The sequence below is a fragment of the Fundulus heteroclitus genome, chromosome 12 (genome assembly GCF_011125445.2).
Source record: "Fundulus heteroclitus isolate FHET01 chromosome 12, MU-UCD_Fhet_4.1, whole genome shotgun sequence".
Classification (NCBI taxonomy): domain Eukaryota; kingdom Metazoa; phylum Chordata; class Actinopteri; order Cyprinodontiformes; family Fundulidae; genus Fundulus; species Fundulus heteroclitus.
Genome location: NC_046372.1, coordinates 1326008 through 1338601, shown reverse-complemented (window position 1 = coordinate 1338601; position 12594 = coordinate 1326008). Strand labels below are relative to the sequence as shown.

The following is a 12594-nucleotide window of genomic DNA, read 5'->3' as shown; positions in this document are numbered from 1 at the left end:
GTCATTTCCACGGAGAGAAACGGCCACAGAACGCAGCATTTTGCATTCTGAGTGCCTCTGACCTCCATTTCATTGCCCTGCCTTTAATTGTACCAAAGAGATCGTTGCTAGGATTCATTTCACTTTGATAAACATCGGGAGGCAGGACGCTCAAGAATTGAATTCCTACTAAGTTTGTTTATTGTTTGTCAAGCAGAGTAGATTTATCTTATGACAGGCCGTCTGGCCGCTGACCATAGTTTCATGGTTTTCACGGTTCTGCAGACATATTAACTAAAACATATCCTGCATAGAGCTTAAAAATAAAAATGCTGCACTCAAGATGAAAGCGAGCAGGGTAACATCCCAACGAAGGCAATGAGATATAAAACATTGGGTGTGAAGTGCTACGGCTGATGCTGGAGCTAGTGCAACTTTTTTTTCCCCCTCACATTTCAAAGTGGGAGCTTTTTTTTTTTTTTAGATTTTATGCGATAGCCAAGACCAAGTTGGTGTGTAATCCTGAAGTGAGAGGGACTGATGCAAATAAAAACTTTAAAGGTGCGGCGTGCTCTTATTAACAGCACCTTTTCACTGCGGAAACATATACATATAAGGTGTGTAGAGTATATGTTTTCTCCTTGCACAGCCTGAGGCTAAATCTTTTAACAATTATTCTTTGCAACACTACCTGAAGCTCGGAATGGATGGCGCGCACTGCTGGACATCAGTTTTCAAGTCTTCCCACAGCTTCTCGGTGGGTTCAGGGATTTTACTGGGTCTTTCTCATGTGTGAACATGCTCTGATCTCTGGCTGAATGGTTTGCGTTGTTGTCCTGCTGGAAGGTGAACCTCCTGCAGCCTCTTACCCGGTTTTCTTCCAGGTTAGCCATGTATTTACCACCATCCATCTTACAATAAACTGACTACCTTCCCTGTTCCTGTTAAGGAAAAACATCCCCACTGCATAATGTTACCTCCACCATGTTTCACAGTGGAGATCTCTTCAGGGGGATTTATATAGTTTTTCTCCACACACAGCACGTTGTATATGGGTCGAAAGGTTCAGTTTTGTTGTTGAACAGACGCATGACGTTAAAGACACACTCTCTTGAGAACAACTTTAACTCATGGGTCATCAGGCTCTTAAATTTAAACACAACTTCTCCTCTTGTGTTTAACTGTTAGTGTATTTGACGATATGTGATGATCAGAAGGGTTTTCTGTTGCTCGTTTCAGATTAGTTGCTTGTAATTACTTTGGTACATAAAATACCAATGACATCCATTGAAGGTTTTGGTGGTAATGTAACAAAACGTGAAAAAGTTCCAGGGCGCCTAAATTTCGTTTAATTCAATTCAATTTTATTTATATAGCGCCAAATCATGAAACATGTCATCTCAAGGCACTTTACAAAGTCAAGTTCAATCATATTATACAGATTGGGTCAGATTATACAGATTGGTCAAAAATGTCCTATATAAGGAAACCAGTTGATTGCATCAAAGTCCCGACAAGCAGCATTCACTCCTGGGGAAGCGTATAGCCACAGGAAGAGTCATCTGCATTGTACATGGCTTTGCTGCAATCCCTCATACTGAGCAAGCATGAAGCGACAGTGGGAAGAAAAACCACCCATTAACGGGAAGGAAAAACCTCCGGCAGAACCGGGCTCAGTATGAACGGTCATCTGCCTCGACCGACTGGGGTTACAGAAGACAGAACAGAGACACAACAAGAGAAACAACAAAGCACAGAAGCACACATTGATCTAGTAATCTGTTCTACATTAGATGGTAGTAGCGGGTGAGCCGTCTTCTCTGGATGATGTCACAGTTAACAGAACGCCAGACCAGGTGTACCTACTATGAAGAAAAAGAGAGAGAGCAAAAAGTTAAAAGCTGAAATGACGACAGTCATTTCAATGTAATACAATGCAAAACTGGAGAACAGTAGACTGAAGAACAGTAGAACTCAGCATAGTGAGAAAATTAGACCCTGATGTCCTCCAGCAGCCTAGGCCTATCACAGCACAACTATAGAGATAGCTCAGGGTATGAGCCACTCTAACTATAAGCTTTGTCAAAAAGGAAAGTTTTAACATTAGTCTTAAAAATAGATAGGGTGTCTGCCTCACGGACCAAAACTGGGAGTTGGTTCCACAGGAGAGGAGCCTGATAGCTAAAGGATCTGCCTCCCATTCTACTTTTAGAGACTCTAGGAACCACCAGCAGACCTGCAGTCTGAGAGCGAAGTGCTCTGTTAGGAACATACAGGGTAATCAGAGCTCTGATATATGATGGAGCTTGATTATTAAGGGCTTTATACGTTAGAAGGAGAATTTTAAATTCCATTCTTGATTTAACAGGAAGCCAATGAAGGGAAGCTAAAATTGGAGACATATGATCCCTCTTGTTGATTTTCATCAGAACTCTTGCCGCAGCATTTTGAATCAGTTGAAGACTTCGAACTGCATTTTGTGGACTTCCTGATAGTAAAGAATTACAATAGTCCAGCCTTGAAGTAACAAATGCATGGACTAGTTTTTCAGCATCACTCCTGGACAGAATGTTTCTAATTTTGGCGATATTCCGGAGGTGAAAAAAAGGAAACTCTGGAAACCTGTTTAATATGGGATTTAAATGACATGTCTTGGTCAAAAATAACACCAAGATTTTTAACTTTATTACCAGAGGCCAAGTTAATACCATCCAGATTAAGGGATTGATTAAGAACTTTATTTTTTGAAGACTCTGGCCCAAAGATTACAACTTCTGTCTTGTCAGAATTTAAATGCAGGAAATTTAAAGTCATCCAGCTTTTGATGTCATCAAGACATGACTGCAGTCGAAGTAACTGATTGGATTCATCAGGATTTATGGATAAATATAGCTGAGTGTCATCAGCATAACAGTGGAAATTAATCCCATGCTGTCTGATAATTTTGCCAATCGGAAGCATATATATAGTAAATAGAATTGGTCCAAGGACTGAACCCTGTGGTACTCCACAAGTGACCCTAGAGTTTGAGGAAGATTTATTATTAACATGAACAAACTGGAATCTGTCCGACAGATAAGATTTAAACCAGCCTAATGCTTTTCCCTTAATCCCTACAGTATGCTCAAGTCTTTGTAGGAGAATATTGTGATCAACTGTATCAAATGCAGCACTGAGATCTAACAGGACAAGTATAGACACAAGTCCATTATCTGAGGCCATGAGAATATCATTGGTGACCTTCACCAGAGCTGTTTCAGTGCTATGATGAGCTCTGAAGCCTCACTGAAACTCCTCAAGTAGGTCATTACTTTGTAAATGTTCACATAGTTGATTAGCAACTACTTTCTCAAGAATTTTAGATAAGAAAAGAAGATTAGATATAGGTCTGTAATTTACTAACTCATCTTGATCAAGAGATGGTTTCTTAAGTAAAGGTTTAATAACAGCTACTTTAAAAGCCTGTGGTACATATCCATTTACCAAGGATAGATTAATCATGTCTAAAATAGGACCACTGATCAGAGGGAATACCTCCTTAAACAACTTGGTTGGGATTGGGTCTAACATACAGGTAGAAGGTTTAGATGAAGCTAAAATTTTAGATAGCTCAGAAAGCTCTACTGCTTTTAAACAGTTCAGACACTGCGCAGGTTCTAAGGATTCCTCCAATGCTGCCTCACTTACTGAGGATGAGGTAATCATGTTTGGGAGGATGCCAATTATTTTATTTTTAATGGAATCATTTTTATTTATGAAGAATCCCATAAAATCATTACTGCTAAGAGCTAAGGGAATGGATGGATCAACAGAGCTGTGGCTCTGGGTAAGTTTGGCAACTGTACTGAAGAGAAATCTAGGATTATTCTTATTCTCCTCAATTAATGATGAAAAATATGCTGCTCTAACTCTGCGAAGGGTCTTGTTATACAACAATAGACTGTTCTTCCAGATTAAGTAGGATTCCTCTTGGTGTGTAGAGCGCCATTTTCTCTCCAATTTCCTAACATTGTGCTTCAAGGAACGCAGCTCTGAATTAAACCAAGGAGCCAGCTTCCTGTGAATAATCACCTTCTTTTTCAAGGGAGCTACATTGTCTAATGCAGAACGCAATGACGAAGTCATACCGTTTACAAAGACATCTATTTGTGAATTGGAAGAAACAACATTGCTGCCATCTACAGGGCATTTCTGCAATACTGAGGATATTAAAAAGGGGACAGACTCTTTAAGTTTTGATACAGCATTATCCGATAAAGATCTACTATAATGGAACCCTCTTTTGGGGGTGGAGAACTCAGTTAGATTAAACTCAAATGTTATTAAAAAATGATCAGATAGGACAGGGTTGTGAGGAAATACTGTTAATTCTTCACAATCAATGCCATATGTCAGCACAAGGTCTAAAGTATGGAGCCAAGAGTACGTCGGTTTATGCACATTTTGAGCAAAACCAATTGAATCTAGGATAGTTTTAAAGGCTACACTAAGGTTATCACATTCTGTGTCAACATGGATGTTAAAATCACCCACTATAATAGCCTTATCAGTATTTAACACCAAATCAGATAAGAAATCTGACAACTCATCCAAAAACTTAGTGTAAGGGCCTGGTGGACGATACAAAACAACAAACAGAAGAGGTTTTATTGCTTTGCAGTTTGGATGAGGGAAACTGAGCGTTAAATGTTCAAAAGAACTGTAGTTATTAATTGGCCTGGGACTAATTAATAAATCAGACTGAAAGATGGTTGCCACTCCTCCTCCTCTTCCCACAGGTCTGGGAATGTGGAAATTTGAATAATTGGAGGGAGTTGAAAGCAAAGCATGGTAAGCTTTAAATCTACATTTAGGTCCTTATTTCTCATACAACTTTGACTTAATTGTGCTTTTCAGTTACCTGGAGCCCATAGCAGGAAGGAATGACATTCATTGATCAGCAACCTGAGCGTGTGAGCTCTGGGGTGAGGGACATTCTAAAGGTGTTTTTAATAAGAAAAATGTCTTAAAGGGGACATAGGAAGCCTTACAGTTGTTCTTTTTCACATTGAAATCATTCGGTTGTGGTCTGTATAAAGTGGAACCACAGTGCTTTGGTCTGAATTCCTCATTAATTAACCCCCACGTTCGCCTTTTTACCCCTGTTATGAGGTGTGTCTCAGAGCAGCTTGTTTTGGTGCCGTCTCTTTAAATTCAAAGGAAGCACTTTACACCCGGCCCTCCTCCAGGTTGTAGTTCCGCTCCACCCCGTTCAGCCATTTTTGTAGTACGCTAGGGGACGGTGTAATGAATTGTGTGGGTTCACACACCCAATAACGGAACATTTTCACTTGTCCACGTGGCGTCGTCACGCTTGAGCTTGGCCCACAAAATCGCAGCGAATAATAAAAATGGCGGATTCACAAAGTTAGTTAGCCGGAGGTCCATGGCCATGTTTAGCAGCCCCACAGCAAATGCTGTGACGTAACTGTTCAAAAAACAGAAAACAGCAGCAAAAAATATGCCCCAAGCAATATAAAGTTATCTACACAGCAGCTGAACAGAAACATTCCACTTCTCTACATTCCTAGAGACTCCCAATGACATAACACAATGTATTTAAGTGCTAAAACGTGGACTTTTTAAGACAAAAGTAAAGAACAGTATAGATATAGACAGAGAGCTGCTCTCTATGGTGTGAACATGCTGAAGATCGGCTGATTTACAGAAACTAGTGTGGTGTAATGTTTCAAAAAGTTTAAGGAATTCACATACTTTTGCAAGATGCTGTGGTGCAGTTATGCAAACCTTTCACTGTGATAACATCAAGTGTTCAATGCTATTAGATATTCATTCAAATAAAATCACAGTCTGTGGTTTAAGTTCATTTAAATTAAATTATACTTAAATAAAAGCCTAAAGAACAGCTGAGGATTTTTACACTAGTCACTGTTACCATTAAACCTCGTTGAGGCAACAGTTTTTTTTTCATTACCTTCTAAAAAATCTCAAAATAATTTGTCAAAGTAATTAAATTCCAGTGTTCTCAGCAGAAAGTGGACTTTTGTACATTATCTTTTGTATGCGGTCAGTTAGTGTACAAAACACAGCCACAGGGAGGGCAGGTCTATTTAAATCATTCTGTTCCTTAATGGCAGGAGATTAAATGAATGATTAAAAAAAAATCACTTTTTTAAAAGGTCCTTGAAATTATCCACATTATAAAATGCTACTTTAAATTCCAACTGAGCCTTAAATTCAAAACCCAACTCTTGATTGAGACAGTGTGATTTATTTATTTATTTTAATCAAGAGCTGCAGTGAAAAGTTTTCAGTCCTTTCTTCAGGAGCCACCACTTTCTGCTCATCTCAGGGTTTCAGGGCGTTTGTAAGAAGCATGGCTGCTAAATGCTGCTTCGCCTTGGTCATGTCTGCTCCTGGGAACACAGAGTAAGCAGATAATAGTAAGCTGATTTAGTAACACAGTTGATGTGATCTGTCCAAGTTGGTTCTGACACTATAACGACACCCAGCTTTCTTTCTGGTTCTGTAGTCTTCAGCCTCACTGAGTGGAGACGAGCGCCGGCCTCTATCTGTGCGTTCTTGGGGGGCCGAAGACAGGAACGCTGCTGTCTTTTCTGCAGCAAGCCGGAGGACGTCCTGACCCATCATCCACTCACTGACATCAGGCTGTGAGGGCGTGGAAGGGTTAAACGGACGGCGGCACGATGCCAGTGAGGACCCAGTCCTGTGGATGAGCCGGGATCTATTTTTAGTGCGCGCGGAGCATCAGAAACACGCTGCTCTGATGGGGAGGGGCTGGAGACAGAGAGGTGGAGAAAAGGATAGCTGCAGGGTGAGGATGAGGAGGAATTCCTTTGCTCTTTTTTTGAGAGTCGGTGCTCTGCAGCTTTTAGCCAAGCATTTGATGCAACGAGGAGCAGCCTCCCAGAGAGTTGACCCTCAGAGAGTCAGCAAAAGAAATCCGGCTAAGCGAGGATCAAAACTACAAATGCATTTATTTATTTATTTATTTTTGCTAAATGGGACAGTGGTGCAATTTTACTCAAGTTTGGGTTTTGGAATATAGCGGAAGCCACACCCTGCTCATGCAGCATTCTCCTCCCTGGAAGAAGTTGCATGCTCTGCATCACTAATGCAGAGAATCTCCAAGAAAGACGAATGGCTCCCGTTTAATCGACATAGCCACACATAATCAATTACACTCATCCCTATTGATCGAAACGAGCCGGTGCTGGAACGTTTTCCTCTGTTTTTACATATTTCCACACACCAGGGCTTTATATCCTCCCCCCAGGCCTGGTAATAAGGGATCAATAATGCTACAGCGGAACATAAAGGTGCTGCTTCCGTGTGTCCCTGCTTTGAGTAAAGTCAATGCCCTGTGAAGGCAGGGCTCCTGATTTATACACGAGCGTGATCCGCTGGATGTGAGGAAGGGTGCGGTGGCTGCCGAGGACGGGCACAGCTCCCCCTTCTCTCTTTATCCGCAATGCAGTGCAGTAAAACTCCCAGGGTCTATACCTTTTAGCGCTCTCGCACGAGCACCCCTGACCCTTTAATGAATCCCCACCAAGAGACGCCATGCTGCACATTTTTTTTGAATTGTCATAGAGTTAAATTAAAAACAGAACAAGAAAAACGATGCTGCACAAATTTGTGTATTTTTTTTTCCTTGTTTATTTACGTTTTCATATTGCATATCCTCAGCAGTTTATACATAGCACAGTCATCATTGTCCTAGCATTTGCAGACCGGAAGAGTGAGACGCCACCGTTCACCTGTCTGGAGAAGCAGCATTAAGGTGCACAAAACGAGCAAAATTCAAGTCTTCCTTGACTTAATAATCTGTAAATACAATATAGAGATTTCTGCCTCCTTTAATAAACGTGATACATACATATATGTATATATATATATATATATATTCAATGTTGCTCACAATCATCTGCTTGACATAGTTTTGACATCTGTTGCCCTGGGAAGGCGCGTGTGGGCACAGCGGGGTCCTGCCGGCCCCGTCAGGATTCAGTTTAAATGCACTTATTATCCGGTATAAGGGCAGGTGTCACATTCAGATGAGGAGTTTAGAGCGTTCTGCGTTCAGTCATACATCAGAAGCTTCAGGGGTGGGGGGGGGGGGGGGGGGGTAATGGCCATTCTTGGGGAGCAGTGGGGTTATTTGCTACAGAAATCAATATTGCTTTCATACTGTTACCTGCCTATCAGCTGGTAGACGCCCAGCTCCTTCCTCCTGCTCTCCACCCTTCTCCTCCCTCCCTCCCTCCTACTCCGTTCTTTGGCATCTCCTTCTCCTCCACAGGTAGAAACGCGGCGCTGAGTCTTACTTCTTGGCCTTCTCCTCCTTGGTTTCCTTCTCCTCCGTGCTGGAGGACTTTTCAGGTTTGTCTGCCTTTGCTTCGTCTTTACTCTTCTCTTTACTCTCCTCTTTACTCTTCTCCTCTGGCTTCTTCTCCTCCTTCTTGCTTTCAGTCTTCTCTGCTTCTACCTTAGGCGCTGGCTTTTCGTCAGGCTTCTTCTCCTCCTTCTTGCTTTCCGTCTTCTCTGGCTTTTCGTCAGGCCTCTTCTCCTCCTTGCTCTCAGTTTTCTCAGGCTTCGCCTCAGGCTCTGGTTTCTCCGGTTTGGGAGCGGAGGGCTTCTCCTCTTTGGCAGGAGGAGCGCTCTCTTTGGGCTCGGGCTTTGGAGCAGGTTTGTCCTCAGCGGTCTTGATGGGAGTCTCGGGTTTCGGTGTTTCTACCTTGGCTTTCTCGTCCTTCTTCGCATCGGGTTTGTCCGCCTTCTCTGGCTCTTTCTCCTTGGGCTCCTGCTTCTTCTCCTCCTTCGCAGGCTGCTCTTTCTCCTTCTGCTCCTCTTTGGCTGGCTGGGGCTTCTCCTTCTTCTCCTCCTTTGGGGTGTCTTTGGCAGCAACCGGCTTAGCGGCCTCCTTTTCTGGAGATTTTGGTTCGGGGGTCTTGGGAGCAGGGGATTTGGGTTCGGGGGATTTACTAGGAGGGGATTTGGATTCGTCTCCTGCAGGGGACTTGGCAGGAGACTTGGGCATGGGGGACTTGGCTGCTGGTGATTTGGATTCTGGAGATTTGGGTTCTGGAGATTTGGATTCTGGAGATTTCTGAGGTGATTTGGATTCAGGTGATTTAACAGCAGGAGATTTAGCTTTCTCTTCTTCACCCTCTTCTTCTTTCTCTTCTTTCGCCTCCTCATCCTTTTCTTCCTCACCCTTCACCTCCTCTTCTTCCTTTCCTTCTTCCTCCTTCTCTTCTTCCTCCTCTCCCTCTTCACCTTCCTCCTCCTCCTCTTTGGTTTCCTCGCCTTCTTTTTCATCCTCCTCCTCTTCGTCTTCTTTCTTTTCCTCCTCCTCCTCCTCCTCATCTGCCTCTTCCGTCACCTCCGTCACCTGCGTCTCATCCGTCTGCTCCTCCACGATCACCGTATCGGAGATCTCCTCGCTCTTTACCTTGACGTGGCCTGAGATCCTGCTCTCCAGGTAGGTGTACGGAGTGCCACCACACACAAAACGGTTCTCCTCTCCCTCCAGCAGCTTCCTGTTTCAAACCCCACAGATGGTGAAAATATTTAAAATATATATATTTTTGTATGATTAAATTTAAAAAATGTGCACACTTTGACCCTGACAAACCTGTAAGCAGCAATCTCAATATCCAGAGCCATCTTCACATTGAGGAGCTCCTGGTAGTCCCTCAGCTGGCTCGCCATCTCCCATTTGGTTGTTTTCAGCTCATTGTCCAGATGATTGATGGTCTCCTGCAAAATTAAAGCACAGAACCTTCCAGCTCAGCGATCAGAGGATATGGGGAGCTTATGTGTGTATGGGGGGGGGGAGAGTGCATATTTCTGCTGGTGGTCCTGCCTGGAGCGAGTTGATATCATCCTGGTGTCTGTCTTCGCTCTCCATCCGCTGCCTCTCCAGCGACTCCTTGGTTCCTCGGAGGGTCTCCAGCTCGATGGTGCGGCTCTGGAGCTGACGGCGGTACTCCGCGATCTCCTCCTGGCTCCCACGGATCGCATCCTGGTTGGATCTAGCTGCGTTGGACAGGCGCTCCATGCGCACTGCGGGGGATACGAAGGAAAACATACATTCTTAACATTCAGATGCCCCTTTAATTTCATATTACTGATCTGCATGCATATCAGATATTAGATTTATTTATTTATTTTTATCTTGAGACTGTTTCGGCAGTTCATTCCTTCTCCACTGGGAGCCTGGATAACCTTGAAACTGTCCATCTTTCAGTCAGTCTGACTCAGCTTGCTCCCCCTCAGGAAGGAGCCTCCGCTGCAGTCAGCTAGACTCAGAGGTCACGCAGCTTGCTCTTTTTTTTTTTTTTTTTTTTTTTTTTACATATTCAGATCAGCATGAATATGGGCAACACAATTTCTTTGGAGTAGTTGTTAGATTTGTAGCCCTAATAAAACATAAAGGTCATAGGCGCTGTGTGTATTTAATTTTTTTCCCCCACTGGGGAAAATAAGCCAATCTATCATATCTGCATGTGGCAGAAAGCACACAAATTAGGGGAAAAAAGCAGAAACCATGGTGTTAATTTGTCCTGCTGCCTCCTATGCAATGCACAATGTCCTTGGAAAGGAGTTTTCTTTTTTGTATCCATCGTCAGCATAAAAAAGGCATGCAGCCAGAGTGCAAATTAGTCTCCTCTCTGTGTGCTGCCTCACACCTGCAGAGCTGCCCTTGCTTTCACAGAAAACTATCATAATGCGGCGTTGGTGCAGCCACTGAAGGAACCGCAGCGCATTTCATTTCATTTAAATCCTAATGATGTGCGATAATATTTTAGTTTTCTTACAAAAAGGGTCCCAACCAGAAAGGTCAGCGGTAGCTATTAAGCAATGCAAAGTTAATGTATGTGAAAGTGAATCGAGCAGAGAAACTTAGCAGAATTAATTTTAACCAACTTTCCCCTCTGATCGGCATCACCTTTGAACCACTCCTCTGCTTGCACCGCGCTGTTTGACGCGTGGCTGTCCAGCTGGGAGCGGATCTCTCGCAGCGCGCTGGTGACGTCCGCCTTGAGCGTGTCCCTCAGGTCGAAGCTCACCTGTGCGCCCTGAATCTGCGCCAGGAGCTCCGCCACCTCCTCCTCGTGGTTCTTCTTGAGGAAAGCCGCCTCCTCCTCCAGGGCGCGGAGCTTCTTGTCCAGCTCCTGCCGCGTCAGCCGGCACTCCTCCACGTACTTCTTCATGGCGCGGGCGGCAGCCTCCAGCTCCTCCCGGTTGCGCGCCTCGTCCTCCAGCCTGACCTGCAGCTGCTGGATGTCTTCCTCCAGGTGTTCGTGCTCCAGGGCGGCGCGGGTCTTCTCCCCGGTCAGCTGCTGCAGGAGATCCCTGAGGTCGTTCAGCTCCCGCTCGTAGTGCTCCCCGACGGAGATGCGCCCGGCCTGGCTCTGGCGCAGCGCCGCCGCTTCCGCCTCCAGGTTGCGGTTGTGCATCTCCAGGTTGCGCACCTTGTCGATGTAGCCGGCGAATCGGTCGTTGAGAGCCTGCAGGATCTCCTTCTCGCTCCTGCGCGTCATGTCGCCGTTGAAGGTCTCCAGGCTTTCGATGGAGGACGGCTGGCTGTAGGCGGGACGCCGGCGCTGCTGGGAGTGGAAGCCGCTGGAGGACGCGGATGCGGTCCGAGCCTTGCGGTACGAGCTCGGGCCCATGTAGTGGTGGTCCACCGTGTAACTCATGTTTGCCGGGCCGGAGGAGAACTGACTGCAAAGGAGGGAGAGCTCTGCGCTTTTATAGGAGGCAGGGGAAAAGACGCCAGTCAGCGCAAGCACGCTGTCTTTTTTTTTAGAGAGAGAGAGACGTCTTTTCCTCTCCCTGAAAAAAAAAAAAATCTACCGGCTGCGCAGAAGTAGCCTACGCGCAACCCTGTTCACGATGAGCACCTGAGATGCTGAAACTTCAAAGCTTGATAATAACTTTACATCCTGCAACATGCATCTTAGAAAGGACCCACCTGCCCCTCTGTGTTACAATACAGACATGATTTAGCAGATGACGTTATGAACATACAAGCCTTCAAACACTGATGTGCGGATTTTAAAGATGTGAGAAAAAAAAACAATTTTGACAGTGAACTGAGAAGGTTCAGTGTGTTCTGCTGATGTTTTTTTTTTTTTTTTTTTCGTCGCTTGCTGCTGCAGTGAGTTTGCAGATCATCCCTCCTGGGGATCACCTCAGCTGCTGCTGGACCATTGACAACTTCCACTCCTGCAGCGGCTTGCAAAACTATCCCCATCCCTTCAGGCTTTTGCCTTTTTTCCCCCCATTACAACCACACAAGCTCGATGTATTTTATCAGGATTTTTATAGAACAGCACAAAGAAGTGTAAAATTGAGAAATAAAGAAGGAAATCTTTTAGAACCTTTTACAATTAAAAGAAAATCTGAAAACTGTCCTCCTCAGAGCCTAACCCATTCATCACTCCTCTGCAAAATTCAACTCCTTTCTTTTCCAATTTCCCCCTCCTCTGTCTTTTTCACTGCTTGTGTCCCATTTTCTTGGCGCCCCAAAATAATCATAATCATGAGTCAGCTTTATTTGCCGGATACGTGTGCACACATAGG

At 44.4% G+C, this 12594-nt stretch overlaps 1 protein-coding gene across 1 annotated transcript; it reads right to left on the bottom strand.

Annotated features, from left to right (window-relative positions):
• Nucleotides 1-7635: 7635 nt before the first annotated feature.
• On the bottom strand, nucleotides 7636-11779 carry LOC105926971 (neurofilament heavy). Its single transcript, XM_012863540.3, has 4 exons — nucleotides 10955-11779; nucleotides 9869-10068; nucleotides 9638-9762; nucleotides 7636-9542 (listed from the first exon to the last, which is right to left on the bottom strand). The coding sequence occupies exons 1-4, from the start codon at nucleotides 11706-11708 to the stop codon at nucleotides 8324-8326; spliced, it is 2298 nt and encodes a 765-aa protein (XP_012718994.2). The 5' UTR covers nucleotides 11709-11779; the 3' UTR covers nucleotides 7636-8323.
• Nucleotides 11780-12594: the final 815 nt, after the last annotated feature.